This window comes from Mustela putorius, unplaced genomic scaffold (assembly GCF_011764305.1).
Source record: "Mustela putorius furo isolate JIRA1106 unplaced genomic scaffold, ASM1176430v1.1 tig00003863_pilon_pilon_pilon, whole genome shotgun sequence".
Lineage (NCBI taxonomy): Eukaryota > Metazoa > Chordata > Mammalia > Carnivora > Mustelidae > Mustela > Mustela putorius.
Genome location: NW_025422015.1, coordinates 16,131,314 through 16,153,329, shown reverse-complemented (window position 1 = coordinate 16,153,329; position 22,016 = coordinate 16,131,314). Strand labels below are relative to the sequence as shown.

General features: G+C 40.4%; 1 protein-coding gene across 5 annotated transcripts in view; it reads left to right on the top strand.

The window, feature by feature from the left end:
- ARFGEF3 (ARFGEF family member 3) overlaps positions 1–22,016 on the top strand; it is a 184,895-nt gene that overhangs the window by 83,733 nt on the left and 79,146 nt on the right. For 2 of the 5 annotated variants that reach the window (XM_004740295.3, XM_045066313.1), the window contains exons 6-11: positions 1,859–1,990; positions 4,948–5,070; positions 8,467–8,509; positions 10,768–10,846; positions 20,385–20,489; positions 21,360–21,693. In XM_004740295.3, coding sequence (XP_004740352.1) covers positions 1,859–1,990; positions 4,948–5,070; positions 8,467–8,509; positions 10,768–10,846; positions 20,385–20,489; positions 21,360–21,693 — 816 coding nt within the window. The remainder of the gene's footprint in view (positions 1–1,858; positions 1,991–4,947; positions 5,071–8,466; positions 8,510–10,767; positions 10,847–20,384; positions 20,490–21,359; positions 21,694–22,016) is intronic. The other 3 variants (XM_004740297.3, XM_004740296.3, XM_004740298.3) reach the window with 3 other exon arrangements.

The window sequence follows — 22,016 nt, the reverse complement described above, 5'->3', positions numbered from 1 at the left end:
TGTGAAGCATAGTACTGAAGAATTTTACTCTTTTTGTGACCACAGATCCAAGAGACTGGCAGGCATGCGCCACCTTCTTGGGTATCTTTATGCATCGATACTCAGCTTATCTTCTCTGAGCTTTATGCTAGCATCACATGACCTGATGTTTATATGTTTATAGTTTCATTTAGTGTTCCTTGTTACTCCATGGGAGTTCAAAACCATTAAGGCTGAAGACCTGCTACCAGAGATACCGATTTAATGATTTTAGTTGTCACTAAAGTATTTTTTTTTAATTGGGCTGACTTCTAACTCCTGAATGTTCAGTGATACGTTTTGGTTCTTTTAGTTTGATGTAGTAGCATTATTCTTGAGACATACAGCAAATTAAATATTCTACAGTTAAGGAGCAGATTAGTCTGCAGATAAAATCCAGAGGAAAAGTACACAGGAACCCAGTCAGTTTTTCTTGGAAGCATCTTTTTTGTTATGTTCCACCTAAAACTGGGAGGAGTAACCCCACCTCCTCGCAAGAAAACTGGACAAGGGAGCCCAGACTGTTGTATCAAACTGGCTGAGGCCACTGAAGTAAGGAAATCCTGTTCTAAGGAGGAGCATCTCCACTCTCCCTTCTGGAAACCTTTCTTTTCTTCCTTCCGGGCCTGTCTTTACTGACTCTGATTTGACTCCTTGGAAGTGTCTGTTCTCTGCTTATTTGCTGCTGGATGGGCTTTGAGCAAACGAGTCCTTTTGCAAAGATTTTCCCCACTTCCCTGTAACGTCTGACTTACACAGTTCTTAAAGAACTTGCATGGAGTTAGAAGACACATAGAGTGGTTCAGAGATCCTCTCTACTTCATTTGGGCTAGTTCATAGGGCAGGGCTAGAGTTCAGTAGAACTTCTGGGGACCCCGGTGCAGGAATTAAAGGTTGAGGTGCCTTAAGCCATTTTAATATGCCAGCTTAAGCCAAGAGGAATATGGAGGAGGAAAAGGGAAATCATAGTCAGAGGTGTCCACGTATGCTTGGACACTTGAAAAATTTCCAAAAGGAAAATGAACACAGATCCCAACCCTGCATGGGGGTTCGGCTTACTTATACACATATTCCTTAGGAATAATAACTTCAGTTATTGTGTGTGTTGGGGTGTGTGTCTGTGTGTGCGTGTGTGCGTCTCAGCAGGAACCATTTCCTGAGGTGCCTTCTGTCACATTCCCGCCTGTTACAGCTGTTCACCTGGAAGCGCCTTGGCCATCAGGTTGTCATCATGATTCAGTGTAGAGTTGAGACTTGTAGTAATGGTCAAAATCGTCTATGGTTCCAATGTGATCAACAAGCTTTCATAACTTCCCTATATAAAAAGACATTTCTTCTGCTTTCTTGTAGCTCAGCCTTTGATCTTTCTATTTTTTATCACCATACATTATTTTTCATCTCCATAAAATTTTCCCATTGAAAACACACTATCCGATCTGTTTATGGAACTTGTTACTCAGTATCATACACAGATTTAACAAAGCTGTGCCAGGAACCCCATTCAGATAGGAAAGAGAAGGCAAATGCTCAGTTCAACAAAGTGAAGGTCATATGTATTTTGCCAAGCTAAACCGATTTCTCTTGCGGCGGCTACTTTAAAATTTGTCATCACTTTGGCCAACGCTGAGTATCAATTACATTCTATTATTTTGCTTTGTATTAAGTGATAATAATTCTGCCCTGGGTTTAACCGTGTACTGTTATTTATCCATCTTCTTACTTGAGGATACTTCTTACTCTGGTTGCTTATGTATGGCTTGCAGACTTATGTTTTCTTGTTCTTTTTCCTTCTGCTTTCGGCATTTGTTTTGCTTTATTAACTCTGTGGTTTTGCCCTCAGTTGTGTTTCGCATGCCATAAAGCTGGACGTCCGCAAATGCATGAAATGGCTAAAAAGTCCGTTACGAAACTCCTCACTGCCCTGTGTCTTCGTGCATTCCCTGGCCATCAGGGGCCTGTGGCTTTTCACAAGGTATTTAACTTGGCCCTTTAAGCGTCTGGTAGAGATACAGGATTAGGGTCCTTAAGGGTCAAACTCTGCACTACGAAAGCAAAGGGCATGGGGAGGTAGAAGTGCCACTGGAAATACTATAAGAGGAAATTGATGAGCGGTAGAAGTGCCACTGGAAATACTATAAGAGGAAATTGATGAGCCTTTTCCCAGAAACTCAGCCTGCCTTTGGACTCGCTATTCTCTCGACTTCTCCGATTCAGTGCGCTCATTTTAGCGCTACCCTAAGGTAGAGGCAGAAAAACATTTACAAAGGGAAAAAGCATTGGCTTGGAATATAGTGGTCAGGTGTGTCATGAAAACCTTCCTTCTAGGACCCTTCCTGGTTTACCCATTTATTATGATTGTAAAAAGTATGAGAACCTTTTTTTTCTTTTTCTTTTTCTTTTTTTTTTTTTTTTTTAAAGAAAATGTCAAGATAGCTGATAGAGCATTTCTTTGTGTGGAATTAAAGATAGTAATATTATTAGGTACATGGTCATTTTTATATTTAAAAGGATACCCTTTTATCATAGTAAGTACTTACACATCCATTGTAAGCAGAGTGAGCTTCTTAGGTTAACCCTTTTTAAAATTTATTTAAGTAGGCTACACACCCAGAATAGAGCTCAATGTGGGGTTTGAACTCACAACCCCGAGATCAAGACCTGAGCAGAGATCAACAGCCAGATGCTTAACAGACTGAGCCACCCAGGTGCCCCAGATTAATACTTTTTTTTTTTTAAGCCATATAAGCATGCAAGGAGTCCTTCCTAGTGTTGTACCCCTGGGATTAGCAACTAGAAGTGGTGGTGATGTTAAAACTCAAAGAAATGCATTTGGCATTTAGGAAGTTCTTGCCCAGATACAGTACCATGTGCGTTACATAAACTCTGGTTCCTCCATGCTTTCATTCATGGCTCTAAAGTGACTAATGAAATTTTTGAAGGGAGGTTGTAGAGCCGCTATGGCTATCCGAATTTAAAAGAAGCATGCTTAGACTGAGTATGAGTTTAGCTCTCAAAATAGCTACTTTCTCATCTTTAATGCTTCTGCAGCTTCAAAATCCCCCTTCAATTAATGTCAGAGCTCAGAGATCTTAAAGATCAATAGCTATGAAGATTTCTGGGGAGAACATGGGATTTAAAGAAAACTGTTAAATTTTGAGTCATGAGTAGTCCTTCTCTGCTGAAGGACACTCCAGAGCATTTGTTGCCTCAAAGTGATGCCCCGCACTCATTTAGATGTATTTCCCGCATTTGCACATCATTTCATGACATGCCAAGTATACGCATTCCACATACTATACCGATGTATAGTTTGTGCCTTTGCATACATTCTAATCCATGATCATTGGAGAAAATGAATTTAAAACTGACATGCCCTTCGATGGCAATTTGAAAAATAAATTATTTTGGAATTTGCTTTTCTTTTTTAGCTAAAAACAAATTAATCTAAGCCAATTTCCAATTAAATTTATGAGTTGTAAATCCTCAATCGGACTACTAAGGATTCAATAGATAAATTTAGCTGTTGGAGACTATTTACTTTTACATTATTAATTTTCCTGAAAAGTTATGACTATGAGGCCCAAAAGAATGTTCCGGCATAAGCGATAGCGGCCATGAAGGTTAACACTTAATATCTCTTCCATCTCCCTTCTTATCCATCAAATTAAGTTTGTCATGGAGGTGAGAACTCTTTATTTTGATTATAGATAATCTCAGAGTTATCCCTCAAAAAATAATTAAGGTACATTAAATCTCTTTCTTTTTGTGGGTCTAAATATACTTAGTAAACAGGAAAGGATGACCCACCTGATAGACAGAAAGCAGCAGGTAAATTTAAAGCATGCTTTTGTTGTTATGACCATCCCTATAGCTTCCAGAAGAATTAGAGGAAATAAAATCTGCAAAGTCATAACATTAAACATCATCATCATCAAATCCCCAAATTGAGATTTCTCCATGCTTGCAGCCATCAGGGAGTCTATTCAGGTCCCAGTAGACATTCAGACTCACAAGACCCACATAGGCCACAACTCGTATGACATCTGCTTAATAGATCCACGACAGGGAAGAGAAATAGGGCCCTGGCAGGCATTTCTCTCTCCCAGGAAGGAGGAGCCTTTGCAGTCGTCCAGCAGCTACTCTGCAGGTCTCAAATGTCAGCCTTGAAACAAGAGATGAGAGCCCCCTCGGTGGGTGCAGTCACCTTAGCTTAGGAGCCCCCATGTTTCCACCACGGAGGAACCAGAATTTCCATAACAACTCCATGAGCAGAGCTGGCGGAAGTCTCTCAGAGGACATGAGCAATGACAAGATTCACTCAGGAAACCCAAACCTGTGACTTCTCGCCAGGTTTCTAAAGTCCATCCATAGTTTTTCCAATTCAGATGCAACGTAGTCATGGAGAGACACTTTTACCCTAAGCCACGCTGTTCAGTTTCCCAGCCGATTGTCCATTTGTATCAGGTTTCCAGAACACAGCTAGAGCGTAAATCCAAGATCACTGTTTACAGTACAAAAGAAAGGGATTAACAGCCCTTTCCCCATACTTCATAACATAGGAGTGAGTAAATTCTGTTCCTGTTTGACCATGGAAGGAGTTTTTCCAGATTAATTTCCAGACACCTGAGTTTGCTCTCAGTAGAATTACTTGGCATATCTAAAAATCACTCCTTTGCATTCTCCTATGCTGCTCAGAACAGTAAGTTTTGAGAGTGATAATCTTTAGGAAAATGTTACTTGCCTATTGGCTTCAAAACAAATTTTCAGGGATTTTTAAAGATTTATAGTACTCATCAATAATTAGTCCTAAATCAGGCTGACTTTCTGTACAAGAGGGATTTACTGTCCTCTCTGGTTAATTCCAAAGCATGTTGGTAATGAACTGGTTATCTACAGAGCGTGTATGTTGCTATCTTATCTCTTTACCAGGTATGCATTGAGACATACATATGTAGCTGTCACCAACGTAGTATAAACACGGCTGTGCGGGCAACTCTCAGTCAAATGCTGAGTGACTTGACTTTACAGTTACGACAAAGGCAGGAGAACACGGTGAGCGGGCTTGCCGGCGTCTCTGTGTAACTGCATGCTGTGTGTCCCACACCCTCGATGCTCCCTCCTCTCCCACCTGCTGCCAGGGTGGCCTCCTGAAGCAGTGGGGGAGGCTTACTTGGTTTAGAAGAATATTCATTTATATAAATTCAGCTCTTTATATTTTTGTCTGTTTAAAGTTTTGAGAGTTGTTTTTCCTTATGGTTCCTATCATTTTTTAGTCATTATTGAAAATTTTATATAAAAATATTATGTTAATATCCTAACAAATACCAGAAGTTCAAAATTAGGCAAAATTAATAGCAATTAATTACATGCTTTGAGGCTAGGTGTGTGTTGCTCTTTGTTAACTAAAAGATTGTTCCAGATCTTTCTTCATCTTCTGGGACCATCAAGGTAAAGCTTGATTTGCCTTCTCTCTGTCACCAAAGTCCATTGGCACTTATTGATCTAAACTTGAACAGACTGTCTAAAATGAGTGTTCCCAAGAAAAATGTAAATGTTGTTGGCTTCTCATATATTTTATCTTTGGGGAATGTTAATGAAGGAGATGATAATTCTTTAAAATAGGGATGTGGGTTTTTTTTATCTGCTTCTGAATAATTCAGATTAAAATTCTTTAAAAATCTACAAGGAGTATTCTTAAATGAACACTTTATTATTCTCTAAAATAGAAAATCTCAGGGGTGGTCTGAAATATCTCAGAAGTTAACTTTATAGAAGTGAAGTTCTCATGAAAGTGAAGTTCTCATTTTAACTTAAATTATCTAATTTTTAACCTCAATTATTTTCTAATTTTTACAGTTGAGTGGAACCTTAGGATTTTTCTAGTCAAATTCTTTTAGCCCTCATTTTACAAATGAGGAAGATGAAGCCCAGAAAGGTGAAATTGAAATCTAAAATGAATGAGCTTATCAGTAAAAGAGCCAGAACTAAGTCGCTGGTCTCTTGCCTCTGCAGCAGATAGGGTTTGAAAAAGCCACACTAATCTGAAAATGCAAACACTTTTTTTTAAATGGTTGTTGGTTTTTGTTTGTTTGTTTGTTTGTTTACATTTTTACATTTGCTATGTCCATAGCCAAGTTTATATTAAAAAAATTGTTTTATCTTGAGAGTATTACCTTAGGTTACCCTTTGTTAAAAACTACTTCACTTAAATTAGGATTTTGAGTATTATAGCGTGGAAATAGTAGTTAAAAGGAAATTCAAATTATAAATAGCAAACATGCTAAGAAAAGAAACCCAAAAAACATTAAAAACACATTTTAAAATAAGTAAACCTAAGACGTTGAAAATCTTGTATTAATCATACATTCGTAATTCATCCTTGCTAAATGGCAATGTGATGAAATAATGTAATACTAATGGTGTCTCCATGTTTTGAGATGAAACATTTAAACGAAACTTTGTAGTTTCAAAGTGATTTCCATTGTATCCCTTTACTTAATCTTATTTTTAAAATGTTAAGAAGGAGAATATGAGGCTTTAAGTGAAATGACTCAGCCTTTTAGCTCACCTTGCTCTTCTGTAGGAAGGATAACAGGCACATTATAAAGGTCACGGTAAAACCCAGAGTGTGTGACTCTTGATCATGGGGTTATGAGTTTGAGCCCCACATTGGGTGTAGAGATTGCTTAAAAATAAAATCTTAAAAAAAAAAAAAAGAAAAACCTCAAAAACTCAGAGGGTTATCTTCCTTTGCTTGTGGTATTATGTGTCTAACAAGCCTTCTGGTCCTGCTCATCACGGACCATCTGGACTTACCCAACCTGAGGCAAGATCCCAAATTAGGTGGAAAATTAGTGTTTCCTGTCATTTCTTTTCCATTACTCATGCAGTCCCCGGAGATGTTTCCATGTCCCAGAAAAATAATTCTCAGGATGCTAATATTTGAAGCATATGCAATGTCTACTAGCAGGAGACCTAAGTTTTGTCAGCTAAGAACAGTGATTTTTTAAAAAGCTAGTAAAGGCAAGTGGTCTACAGGAGTGGAGAGGTTCATTCAAAAGAGACTGTGTGTTCGCCCACAGCCCACCTAGCCTTACCTGGGGAAGATATGTAGTGTGTACCATGACCCCTCACAGGAATGCATCATGGGCCACCTCAGAATTAGGAAGGCTTAAATACAACAGAAAGAAAATGAATCTAGAATGCCAAAAACCTTAGAAGGAAATGTACAATTGATCCTTGAACAACATGGGTTTGGACCACGTGAGTCCACTAATAGATTTTCTTTGTAAATATAGTACTATATTTTTTCTTATGATTTTCTTAATACTTTCTTTTTTCTATCTTGCGTTATTAAAAAACAGAATATTTTACACATGGCATACAAAATATGTGTTTCTGGACTTGTTTATGTTTATTGGTAAGGTTTCTAGTGAACACTATGCTCTTAGTAGTCATGTTTTAGGGGAGTCAGAAGGGACACACAGATTTTTTTTTTTACTCTAGGGCTAATTGATTCCCCCAACCCCCACATTGTTCATGAGTCACTTGTAATTTCAATTTAATGGCTATCCTTACTCCCAGAACAGATCACACAATTTGATTTTGTGCTGTCAGGATCTTGGAGTTACTATCAAGCTTTATTGTCGAATTATTTAGGTGATGAAAGGCATTATTAAATTTTAAGTTATTGATTTCAAAAAGCAAAAATGTCACATGTAAATACTAGGATGTAGGTGGTAGTGCTTCTCCTGTCCTTTAAAGATGATTCAGATGTATTTTCTCCAGAAAATGTTATTCTACACTCTCTATCTATTTAGCCACTGCTGAGCTGTAGATATTGACATAGCCTTTCACCATGAATGCTATGGAAGCCACTGAGCTTGCAAATTGATGAACAAGGAAAAGTAAAAATATGTGCTTATAACAAGTTTAAAAGACAAAACAGTGCCCTGGGAGGATTTCTATGTCTGGCGGTTGATCAGCCAGAAAATACCCTTTTCTCTCCCAGTGCTCAGAGGTAGGAAGACTGAAGAACCTTTCTACAGACCACTATTTTAATCCTTCTCATTACTAAGAGTCCGTATTCAGTAGGTGCCAACCAAAGTATAGGCTGTGACCTTGGAACAAGCCATCTGTGCAAAGGTAACTCACCTGTTTCCATAGGGATAGCTCCAGGCCCTAGCTCAGCGCCCTGGAATCATACAATGAGCAAAGGGCTTAAACCTTTATGAAGATTGTGGAGTCTGGAATGAATTATTTTAGGAACTGATGAGCTCAGTTCCAGACATCAGAGGCTTCTCCCAAATACCATGGGTAATGAAATGCTATCAAGACCTGGAGGGGCCACTCAGAATGACATTTGTTCCCTAGAATTTTCATGGTGTAGGAGTCAGGAATTTTGGTGCCTGAATCTCCTAATTGTCCTGTGTGTGTTTCCCTTGCTAGATAATTGAAAACCCGGATGTCCCACAGGAATTCAGGAATCAAGGTATTACATTTGATTTTTGCTAGTTCAGTTTAAAAAGCGAGTCTAAGAATGCCTACTATGTGCTTGGTGCTGGGGATATAGAGGTGAGTGGGGCTCTCAGGAAGCTCTCCGGAGGTTCTGCTTAGCTTTGCTTTACCAGCTAGTACTTCATCAGCTGTTCCCTAACCTTCCTTCTGGCCCTGTACCCTGCCCCTACACCTATTTCTGTTCCAACTCTGTGAAGGAGAGTAACTTTTCATATACCTCCCTGTTGGAGGCTAGGGTTTTTTTTTATGTGGCTTTGTTTTTTTTGTTGTTGTTGTCATTGTTTTGTTTTTACTTTGTTTTGTTCTCCATGAAGTAAGGTTTATTAATTGTTAAAATGAGAATTGGATAGAGGGTTGTAGAAACCTGATTGGCATAGAGCTGTTGTACCACAGTAAGTTGGTGAAATGCCATTTTTTTAATATGAAAAAAAATTAATCTCACAGGGAATCTGACAGTAGGACAAACAGCTCAATATAAGTGGCAGATGAAATCTAGGTAAGGAATTTCATTCTGACCCAGAGGAAAAGGAAAAACAGAGGTCTACCGATAACTGACAAGTAGTTTGTGTTTTGTTTTTTGGGGTGTTCTATTTTGTTTCTTAGTTTGGTAGTATTTTCTGAAAAGATATGAAAAATTCAAACCATTGAATTTAGAAAATGGAAACATGTTTTATCTCATATTTTATTCAGTAATTTAAAAAATACTAGAAAATCTGCTTTTCTTTGATATCTTTGCATGTTAACAATAAGACAAAGTGGAGGTGAGAGGAAAGTTGGTTACAGAGAGGATGAAAAGGGGAATAAAAGGTGGAAAGAAATGCAGCGAAGCAGCCACAATTAGGAGACACAGAATGAAGGAAAGAAATGAGAAAGGCATTAAGTCGTCTCTGAAAGATTGCTTGAGCTTGTGTTTTTCATTCCCCCTCGCTCCCTTCTTGGGCTGCCTACCAGAACATGCTTCAGCATCTCACCACCTGTGGAAGCTCCCAGTGACGAGCTCCACCTGTCTTTCCCTCTCTTGGGTCATTGTGGTTCTGTAAAACCTTCACTTTGGGTTTATAAACCAAAGAGGAGGTCCAAGTCCTCTTGGCCACAGGTTTATCTTTTAAAAATATATATTAGTAAAAAGTGGATGGACCCACTGACTTTTATCTAAAACTTTGTTTAAGGACTTATGGGTTTTAGTTATTTTTAGTGGTGTCTTATTGTTGTCTTATCATTTCTCAGGTTTGTTTCTTCGTGGAAGAGCATAAATTCTCAGGATTAGCTATTTCTCTTTCCCATCCTCCTCTGACTTCGCTGTCATTTTCTGTCTGATGCTCTTGCCATTTTTTTCTCCATCATTCTTAACCTCATGGTCATTTTTTTTTTAATCTCTACATTCATCAAATACTCAGCCACAATTGTATAGATCTTTAAAGTTTTTTGTTATTAGAAAAACAAACGCTTTCACTTGTTATTTCACTGGGCCCAACAATTCTGTGAGATTGGGATTATTTGTACCCATTCCCCTAAAGGGAGAACTGAAGCTTACCCAAACTCTCATGGTCAGTAAGTTGTGAACCAGTACCTGACCAGATTCTAAATTTCACCCTCTCTCCAATACACTCAGTGCTTCTGTGGGTGTTTTGTTGCTAGCTTCTGAACATGAACATGTCTGGAGGAAAAATTATTTCTTCTGGCCTTGATCATTGCTCTGTTAGCAACTGTGTGCCCTGAGGATGCTGGGAAAATAGGTAAAGTAGTGCAAATGGGGAGTAAGTTATTTTGCCATCTTTCCCTGGTTCCTTAGTTTGAGAAGCCCATCTTTCTTCCATGCTGCCACATTTTATCTCTTTGATGCAACTCAAATCTGCTCAAGAGATCCAGAAATTTCAAAGGTCAGAATAGGGATACATTTGTAGTCTACCGACCTAAATATTGTGGAAATTGTTGTCAGTTGTATTGTTTCTTAAATTAATGAACTCTCCTTTTGCTAAGTGTGAATGAGTTTAATTTATAATAGTAAACAATGTATCATTTTATTTTTGAACCTAATTTTTGAAGTCTTTTACTTCAGAAATGAATAATTATATTTTCTATGATCATTTTAGTGGCCTGAGGAAGGCTCAGCATCTGAAAACTTTCTTTTCAGTCCTGAAAACATCAAAAGCAGAGGATGAGAAGGACTGTTGAGGAAGCTTCTAGTGCCCTCTGCTAATGTCTAATGCTTGTAATCTCTTCTGTTTGAAGGGTCGACAGTTGAGTCCCTCTGTGATGACCTTGTCTCTGTGCTTACTGTTCTGTGTGAGAAGCTGCAAGCCGCCATTAAGTAAGTGCCTTCAACATTGGTATTCTTATCCACCACTAGTCTATTTCTGAGATAGCTTTTGTCTACAGCATCACTTACAATTACAGATTATAGGGGCAATGGTTACCCCCATTGGTATTCACCTGCCAATCCTGAGAAATCTATTCAGTGACTTTGGGCAAGTCCACACTACCAATACCTTGACTGAAGGATATAACTTTCTCATGAGAAATGGGAAAACAATAGTTTTCAAAGAAGACTTAATCCTTCAAGCATGGAGCTGAGTGAGAAGAATGTTGGTTAAGAGGTAGTTAACAAAGTTAGTTGATGTAACCCGGGCACATCCCAGCTATATGACTCTAAATGAGTCTTCTCACTGACCTCTGCTAATGGCAAGGACAGACTCTGTGGTCTTTCTATATTTCTTCTAACATTTCCACATTTCCATGTGAGTTCACATGCGTATTTTTGAAAAGAACACATTGTTCTTTTATATACTTATTTTTTATATGCCAGTTTAATCCTCAATATTAGATCATATAGATGATATCCACTGCTCCAACTCTCCAGGTAGTAAGTTAACTTATTAATTCATGGATATTTAGTAAAGCCAAATCATAAAAGGACTAGACTTTCCAAGATGAGATGAAAAGCCTCTACCAGCTACATATATAATTAATTATAAAATCTATAACACAATACAATTCTGAAATGCTTTTTGAGTTGTGAAAGACACTATAATTTGCTAGTAACTAGAATATTTGGTAATTCAGAAAACTTTTACTCGTAGAATTTCCTATATACTAAAAAGTTGGGAGACATAGTCTAGTTGAGACATTAGTGAGGCTTCTCACTTTGCTGGAAAAGTTGCAGAAACTTGTTGGGTTTTTGTTTTTGTTCTTGTTTCTTTTTTAAATAAACTTAGGATTTTTGAAACCTAAACTTAGAATGGCTCTTTAGAGTTTTTGCCCAATGGTTTCTTTATGGTGTATCCATCATTCCTTTAGGTCACTTGCACATTTTGTCCAAATGAAGCTCCCTTCATATTAGGCACTTAAACAATGAAGAGATCTAGTGAATCCATAGGTACTACAAGCGAAAAAGAAAAGCACTTCTTCCACAAGCCCCACCTGCAAGTTTCTCTCACCCCTGGACCCTGGGCAGAACATTATTTTTCCTCAGAGGGGATATGTCTAGCTACAATGACCCCATCTGTAGAGTCTTCATGTGACCTGATTACCTTGGGACGGTTCCAGGTTGTACCTATTCTGTATGATTGTAATCATCTTCCTTCACTCTTGGCAGGGTCCTGGCTGGGATAGGTTATATATTCACTCTACGTATCCATGACCCAGGTTTCAATTTCTTCTAGTGCTCACTCCTTTCCACCCCTACCTAGTTCTACTACCTCATAGCAAGGCCAGTGGTTATGTCAGAGCTGGGGGATGCTTCTCATTGTCTTGTTTTCTCCTAAGATATAAACATATCTGGTGTTTAATCACTATTGGCTCAACTACCTTATCTTTGTTGCATTAGATGGGTAAAACCTGTTTAGCCCCTTAATACCTCTTGACTTTGTGCAGAGCTCTCAACCACTGAAAGCTTATATATCCTGTAAAATAATTATTATTTATTATTATTTGTGTGTGATACACTATTAGTGATATAAAATATATTAAGGTTTTTGTAAGAATGAAACGAGAAAATTTACTTAAAAGATAGTTGAGTCCCAATAACCAAAGATTACCTGAGGCTAAGAGAATTTGGTTTATCAACTTGTATTAACGAAGGAGCCTGTACACTCTGGGGAGCCAAGGGTAATCAGGCAAAGGATGTTAGGAGGGATTGTTATGGATTCAAACCAGAGTTAGGCATTCTGGAGTGGGTGAAAGGAACCGAGGCTCTGTTCAAGGATTGGGTGCTATCAGAAAGTAGGGGCATTCCCAGGATGGGACATCTTCATTTTTATTGAGCTGATGGGAGGAACAGTTAAGGAGCTGTCATTGTAGAAGAAACAGGAGTCATTTACAGGGGAGGGTGATATTTGGTCATTTTTGTAGTCATACAGGATTCCTTTTTTTAAATCTCTGATCAGACCAATTCATAGATTGGCTTTCATTTTGTTCTGCTGCCATTGTGAAGAGTCTTCATCCAATATTAACATTCTGTGAAACTGTTTGTATTCCCCAGGGGGACATCCCAGCTGGCTGGTAGTAACTAGGCAGTCGCCAGCTGTCAAAGATGCTTCTTCTCCCTCCTCCACCCCCTCAGGTCTCAGCATTATGAGGGAAAAAAACAAAGACCATCAAAACTTTGAAAAATATAAAGGCTATGTTCATTACCTTGCAATCAAGGGGGGGGGGAATTGCACATTTTTTTTTCCTGCACAGTGTACTAAGAGAAAACTAAGATTTTAAGTATTAAAAAACCTCAAGGCAGTTATGCCATTAATATTTGAAAATCAGCCACCAAGGTAAGTCTGAACAAATCTATAGGTCTATGAATGATAGATTTAAAACATACCATTGTTCACTGGTCAAGACTATCTTCAGCTAGGTCCAATAAGTGCTTCAAGTTCATGGCTCTTTAAAACCTAGATGTCTCTAACATCAGCCGAAGGGACTGCCATTTGTAGAGTGACCACATGATCTAGTACACCTGGGACAGTCTGAGGTTACACCTGTTGTACTTAGTATAGATTGTCAGTATTGGTATCTTCTAGGAAGTTTGGGATAAATAGAACTTTTTTAACTGCATAGTGCCTAACATGTGATAAATACTTGATATTCTAAAATTGTTTGTTTACTTTTAGAATTGTCAGTGCTACTTCTGGTTTATGATGCAGCTTGGGACATTGAACTTCTTACATCAGACATTTGTAGATTATTAGGAAAATACATTGCACAAACACACACTGCAAATGCATGTATACACATATTACCAACTAAAGGGCATAGATTTCTGTCAGTCACTAAAACAAGGATGAAAACATTTTCTGAACCATATGACTGGGGAATTGATTTTAAACAGGAAAAGTAATTCATGCAGCACATACATGGTTTTCTAGGATTTCTCATTGGACTTTAGCTCAAAGATGGCTTTAGGCATGTTGTTATAGAAATTAATGGTTTTTATAGGATTCCCATGGTCTTGCTTGGTTTTTCAATGCAATGCCCCAGCCATCATTTTGCCTCTGGAGACTGTTCAGTGTGTTTTGAGTATGGCCTTTCCCATCATGATTCCATTTCCCTAAGATGAGGGTTCTGTTGCTAAGGACACTGGGGTACAGCCTGCTTAAGCATTAGCTTCAGCAGGAGACCTGTAAGGCCACCTGGTCAGATGGTACCATGCTCTCGGCTACTTTCAATCTGGTGGTTCTCTTTATTCTTCTTGTTAAGTTTCCACATCTTTTACAATTTTTTCTGAATTTGCTACCCAAACTCCTTTTATTTCTACTAGCTAAACTTGATACTTCTCCTACCTTCTAAATATCTTCTTCCTCTGAAATCACACTATGGTCAGTACTTTCCCTCAACAGCCATTTCCAAAAATTAGTGCCCACATACCTCATTTTACTCTGTAAGGGTATGTATTCATGATACGCTCAGTCTCCCAGAAGGATTTTTCAAAATTTATCCAGGTACACAGAATAACTCACATGCCTTGGAGATGTGTTATTAATAGAACTCTATATTAGGCATGTTGAGTTACATGATGCTTTTTAAATCCAAGGGTTTTAGGAAGGACAATTGGGCTTAGAAAGATATTTATTCATCCTCTGCCCATTGGTCTCCTATCAGCCTCTCCCCACTTCCCTCCCCTCCCAGTGCCGAATATCAGACAAGTGTACACCGAAGCAGTCTCGGGACCAATGAGAGGTCAGGTGTTCCTATCATGTGTTTAATTCCATTCCACTTCTTACACAATTACATAAGTCCCTCTCTCCTTTTGCTACCTAAATTTGAATTGTCTCAAGGAGGAAGGGGTAAGATCCAAATGATTCATCATCAAACAAAACTCTAAGAACTCCAGAGATCCAGACTGTGCTGCCAGATTACCTTCGCAGGGACCTTGTCGGGATGGGGCTCCTTAGCTTTCAGGGCCCATTGGTCCACTCACAAGAGTCGTTCTCCATAGCTCTTGAGCCTGGAAAGAAGTTCAGAGATGGGCAGAGAACGAGACCAGCAGCTCCTCAACCTGCCAGCCATGAAATGCTCCAATGGAAGACCCGGCCGAGGGACTCGCAACCCTCCATGTTGGCAGATTTTTCCTCATGTGTTTTGAAAGGGTTGGCTGGCTTCTTGGCTTCTTGCCACGCCTTCCACATATTTGTCTGTCTACGGTCAGACAAATAAGAACTGCACACACACAGGGCACATGCCGTGTGTATCTCGCAAAGCGCACATGTGGAGTTCGCTTACATTTCAGACAGCTCATTTAGTGACGTGACTCATGCAAGGCCGTGAGCACCCATTTTTTCAGACTGCAGCAGCCCACAGAAAAGCTGCTGTGTTTGGTCTCCAAGGAGACTCCCAGACCAGTTACCTTGGTGATGCCTCCTCTCTATCATCGGGTGTGATGGCGCGGGCTTGCAGTATTGCTGCCGCGTGCGTTCTCTGCAGATACTCAGAGGAAACTTGACTGCTCATGGCTTTCCTGCAGGTCTATTTCCAGTTTCAGAAACTGGGAATCTTTATCGTCTACAGTTCTTTTCGTTCTGCAATGTGAGACTGCCAGTTTGAAAGATAGATGTTTTTGAATGGGGACACTTAATAATTTTTTTATTATATCTTATTTAAATTCAATTAGTAACATGGAGTGTATAATTAGTTTCAGAGGTAGAGTTCAGGAATTCATCAGTTGCATGTAACACCCAGTGCTCATTACATCGGGTGCCCTCCTCAATGCCCATCACCCAGTTACCGCATCCCCCCACCCCACCTCCCCTCCTATAACCCTCAGTTTTTTTCCTGTAGTTAAGAGTCTCTTATAGTTCGTCTCCCTCTCTGCTTCTGTCTTATTTTACTTTTCCCTCCTTTCTCCTATGAGCCTCTGTTTTGTTTCTTAAAATCCACACGTGCTGAAGTCATAGGATAATCATCTTTCTCTGACTGACCTATTTTACTTAGCATAATACCCTCCAGTTCCATCCATATCATTGCAAATGGTAAGATTTCTTTTTTTTTTTTTTTTTTTTTTTTTTTTTTTTTTTTGATGGCTGAGTAATGAGTCCGGTGATTGGTCAGAAAGAGGAACCTGAGACTATAGCAGAGATGGTCCTTTCAGAACTTTTTCAAAATGTGGCTTATTGGTTTATGACTCTTCTGTTTTACCTTCTCCAGTCTGTTCATTTCTACAGCTTCCAGAATGGTTGTTCTAAAATGTACATTTGGTCCTGTCCCTTTTCTACCTGCAGAATAAAGTCCAGAACAAGTCCTCCCAATCCCTTCCTGGTCTGGCCCCTGCTGCCTCCCTAGGCCCACCTCTCGCTGAGTATCCTCACAGTCCCCTCCAACCACAGACCCCCACCCTCTCCCCAGCCCTGACATGGAAGACTCCTACTTGAACTTCAGGTTTCTCCGAAAATGCCTTTTCTTTTAGATATTCTTTCTGGATCTTTCTAAGGATTAGATGCCACTCCCATATACACTCATAGAACCTTGTGTTAAATTATTCATGTGCAGCCGTTCCTACACAATGCTTTACCTACTTGCTTCCTTGTTTCTCTAGTCCCTTGAGAATGAAGAACGTGTTCTTTCTGGTCAAGAATGATGTCTTGCACAAAAGCATAGGGAAGCTTGTGGGTGTAGGGGTATAGAAATATGAAGTCCTTCCCTGGCCCCAGAAGGGCTAAGTAGGTATTACCTTTTGTATTCTTCCTCCAACTACCACCTTTCTCTTGGTAAATGGTAATAATTTTTGTGGAAACTCAGCCTTTACCCACCTCTTCTTCCCCCGTCAGCAGGTATGGGAGAGTATATCCAAATATAAGCAGAATTCCCTTTAAAAAATATATGTGTGTGTGCGTGTATTTGACAAAGAAAGAGAGCACAAGTAGGGGAACAGCAGGCAGAGGGAGAGGGAGAAGCAGGCTCCTCACTGAGCAGAGAGCCCAACGCCAGACTCAATCCCAGGACCCTGGGATCATGACCTGAGCTGAAGGCAGATGTTGAACTGCTCGAGCCACCCAAGCACTCCATGGAATTCCCTTCTTCAGAGTCATGGCATTATTCGAATCATTGTGCAGTTCTCTTTGGGCAAGGGAGATCATCATAGAGTATGAGTCAGCAAGCTTTTTCTGTGGACGGTCACATACTACCTCTGTTTCTATTCATTTTTCTTGTTTTTCTACAACCCCTTAAAAACGTAAGAATTATTTTTAGATCATGAGGCCATGGGCAGGATTTTGCTCTTGGATATAGCTTGCCAACCAGTTTTAGAACTTGATGTCGATTTTACAGAGACCTGTTGCCAAAAATCTAACATAGCCCTTAAACGAGGGGCCCACAGAACCCCCTTCTTGAGACCCTTCGTCTTGCGTCTGTGCAAACTTTCTCAGTTTGGCAATGGTGTGTGTGTAATCTCTGGGGCTTTGGGATGGGCTGGTGTCAACTTCTCTTCCTTTCTGTCTTAAGTTTCTAGTCTGCCTGTCACTGTCTTGCCTCTCGTGTCCACCCCCTTCTCCTGGGAGTTATTTGAACTATTGAGGGTATTAAACTTCCTTTTGGCATTTATTTAAGTTAGGAGAAAAGATCCACAACCAAAAATGATTTTCAAAGCAAGTTCCTCCTTTTTGGGAACATACGGGACTCCTGAATGAATTCTCTTAGTATTTATTATATTTATTTATCATAAATGTGCACTCAAACAGCAAATTCTTCCTTATTCCTGTCGGTCACTTACCACCCACCTGGAGTTTAATACTTGCTGGTGGATTAGACAGAAAACTTAGTCTGGGTATAAGAACATGCATCCCCTGAAGTTGTCTTTTTTTTTTTTTTAATATGGCTGTATGGATTAATCTCATAATAATAACTCTGAGAAAAATAATTTGTCCATTGAAAAACTATGTTACCTTCAAAACAAATTCAAATTCAAATTAGTAAAGTGTTGACCATTTTTTTAAAAAGATTTTATTTATTTACTTAACAGAGATCACAGGTAGGCAGAGAGGTAGGCAGAGGGAGGGGGAAGCAGGCTCCCCGCTGAGCAGAGAGCCCCATACAGGGCTCGAACCCAGGGCCCTGAGATCATGACCTGAGCCTGAGCCGAAGGCAGAGGCTTAATCCACTGAGCCACCCAGGTGCCTCAAAATGTTGACCATTTAAAAGATAATGTGATTACATAGATCAATGGAACAGAATAGAGAGCCCAGAAATAGACCCTCAAATCTATGGTCAACTAATCTTCGACAAAGCAGGAAAGAATGTCCAATGGAAAAAAGACAGCCTCTTCAATAAATGGTGCTGGGAAAATTGGACAGCCACATGTAGAAAAATGAAATTGGACCATTTCCTTACACCACACACAAAAATAGACTCAAAATGGATGAAGGACCTCAATGTGCGAAAGGAATCCATCAAAATCCTTGAGGAGAACACGGGCAGCAACCTCTTCGACCTCTGCCGCAGCAACATCTTCCTAGGAACAACGCAAAAGGCAAGGGAAGCAAAGGAAAAAATGAACTATTGGGATTTCATCAAGATCAAAAGCTTTTGCACAGCAAAGGAAACAGTTAACAAAATCAAAAGACAACTGACAGAATGGGAGAAGATATTTGCAAATGACATATCAGATAAAGGACTAGTGTCCAGAATCTATAAAGAACTTAGCAAACTCAACACCCAAAGAATAAATAATCCAATCAAGAAATGGGCAGAGGACATGAACAGACATCTCTGCAAAGAAGACATCCAGATGGCCAACAGACACATGAAAAAGTGCTCCATATCACTCGGCATCAGGGAAATACAAATCAAAACCACAATGAGATATCACCTCACACCAGTCAGAATGGCTAAAATCAACAAGTCAGGAAATGACAGATGCTGGCGAGGATGCGGAGAAAGGGGAACCCTCCTACACTGTTGGTGGGAATGCAAGCTGGTGCAACCACTCTGGAAAACAGCATGGAGGTTCCTCAAAATGTTGAAAATAGAACTGCCCTATGACCCAGCAATTGCACTATTGGGTATTTACCCTAAAGATACAAATGTAGTGATCCAAAGGGGCACATGCACCCGAATGTTTATAGCAGCAATGTCTACAATAGCCAAACTATGGAAAGAACCTAGATGTCCATCAACAGATGAATGGATCAAGAAGATGTGGTATATATACACAATGGAATACTATGCAGCCATCAAAAGAAATGAAATCTTGCCATTTGCGACAACATGGATGGAATTAGAGCGTATCATGCTTAGCGAAGTGAGTCAAGCAGAGAAAGACAACTATCATATGATCTCCCTGATATGAGGAAGTGGTGATGCAACATGGGGGCTTAAGTGGGTAGGAGAGGAATAAATGAAACAAGATGGGACTGGGAGGGAGACAAACCATAAGTGACTCTTAATCTCACAAAAGAAACTGAGGGTTGCTGGGGGGAGGGGGTTAGGGAGAAGGGGGTGGGATTATGGACATTGGGGAGGGTATGTGCTTTGGTGAGTGCTGTGAAGTGTGTAAACCTGGTGATTCACAGACCTGTACCCCTGGGGATAAAAATATATGTTTATAAAAAATAAAAAATTAAAAAAAATAAAATAAAATAAAAATAAAAGATAATGTGATTAGTAGCCTTTGAAAAATTTAGACAATTGAACACATTAAAAGTTTGAATGTTTCTGGAATAAACTGTGGAATTTAATTGATAATGATATATCCATATTGGTTCTTTAATGGTAGCCATTCCCGGTGATGTAGAACACGGTAACTGTTCCATGCTCAGTTTTTCTATATATCTAAAACTCCTCTGAAAAACAAAGTCTGTTAATTTAAAAAAAAACTCCCCCAAACTGTATTAGTTTGCTTGGGCTGCCGTAACAAAGTTCCTTAGACTGGGTGGCTTACAGAACAGACATCTACTGTCTCCCAGTTTTGGAGGTGGGATATCCAAGATCAGGATATGAGCAGAGCTGGCTCCTTCTCAGGGCTTCAGGGAAGGATCTGTCCCACACCACTCTCCTTGGTTTGCAGATGGCCATCTTCTCCTTAGGTCTTTTCCATTGTCCTCCATCTGTGTGTGTCTCTGTGCCCAGTGTTCTCCACTTTATATGGACCTCAGTCATATTGGGTTAGGACCCACCCAAAGGACCTCCCTTGAACTTGATGGCCTGTGTCAAAGACCCTGTCTCCTATCAGGGCACATTCTGAGGTACCAGAGGAGTTCAGTCCTCAACATAGAAACATGCAGGGATGCAATTCAACCCCTCATGATAAGGGCCCCCCACCAAAATGAGCACTTCTCTCATGCCTGGCATTCTTCCAAGTGCTCCCCACACACACCCTCTTTAATTCTGCCTTCCTGTGCATGTGTCTGTGTGTTGGTTTTGTTCCGCAGTGACCAGCAGCAGCTGCAGCTCCTGTACTTGGAGTGCATCCTGTCCGTGCTCAGCAGCTCCTCGTCCTCCATGCACCTGCACAGAGCATTCACCGACCTGATCTGGTGAGCCTTCTACGCCCCCCACACCGACCGGACTCGTCCCCCTTCCAGCTCTGCCCCCAGGTCCCTGCCCATGGCATCCATGCCCCACTGCTCACCTGATCTGTGTGTGAATAGTAGTTAGAGGGAAAGTAGGAAAATTGCTTTGCTCACATGCACTGGATCAAAATACAGAAGCTTGATCTGAGGGCCTCTTGTGTTTTGTTGACGCCACGGGCTCATGCGACTCAAGAATGAGGAGAGTATTTTCTAGGTTATTAGATCATCCTAAAAGTATACAAAAGCACCAGAAAGTTGCTTGGGGGGTGTGTGCAAGGCTATTGAATGTTATTCTTCGCCCTTGCCTGGTACATTCTCCGTCTCAACCTGAAGACTAGTCACTCTATTACAATCAGAGTGCCCCACAGGTGACAGGGTCCCAAGTAGCCAGCTAGTTGCTCAGGGTTCCTGGGCTTTTCCACGGGGAGGAAGTCGAAGGATATGTGACAGTGTATGTGTCAGAAATTTAAATTAACTTCTCACATTAGAAGTAGAAATAATTTTGTTATTTATGGTAAAATGAAACTTTCTAACTAAGCCATTTAGCATTTTGAGTCAGTTTCTTTATATAAGATAGTTTCTTAACACTTCTCTTGGTATTTTTATTTAGTTCATTCTGCCTTGAGTTATGAAAAAGCTATTCTGTTCGTATACTGAGAAGTGATGGAGAGACATGGAAGATGGGGGCAAGATGTCGCCCAAAAGAGGAGCAGCAAAGAACCCCGTCCTTACTAGTCATTTTTGTGGCATCTGGTATTTACCCTCAGGACTGTATTCACATCTTATCCTTTTGCCTTGTTAGCAAAACCTTTTTTTCCTCCTGTGTCTTCCCAGGAAAAACCTTTGCCCTGCTCTCGTCGTGATCCTGGGGAATCCGATCCATGATAAAAGCATCACCTCTGCTCACAGCAGCAGCGCTGGCCCGGGCATCGAGTCAGACTCTGCGTCTCCGGGAGTGTCTGACCATGGCCGGGGGTCCGGCTGCTCGTCCACCGCGCCAGCCCTGAGTGGGCCCGTGGCTCGGACCATCTATTACATCGCAGCCGAGCTGGTCCGGCTGGTGGGGTCGGTGGACTCCATGAAGCCCGTGCTCCAGTCCCTCTATCACCGTGTGCTGCTTTATCCCCCACCTCAGCACCGGGTGGAAGCCATCAAAATAATGAAAGAGGTAGGGAGGCATGAAGAAGGCCACCATGCTTGCCACGAGGCGAGGGGCAGTATCTGAACACAGTGGCTTGCCTACAGGAAGCACTCAGAACATGTGTGCCGATCACCTGCTAACACTTACTTGCTACCGCGTGGTATCCAGTAATCTCTAGGCTGTATCTTTAGGGCTGGGGTGTGGGTGCATGTGTTGGGAGCCTGGGTGAGGAGGGGTTGATCGGTGCTCATTGATGCAAAGTCATTGATAATTAAAGCTGCAGGCATCTGACTAGGCCGCAGGCTGATTGCATTCTTGTCCTTATGTACTGTTTGTACAGATATTGGTGT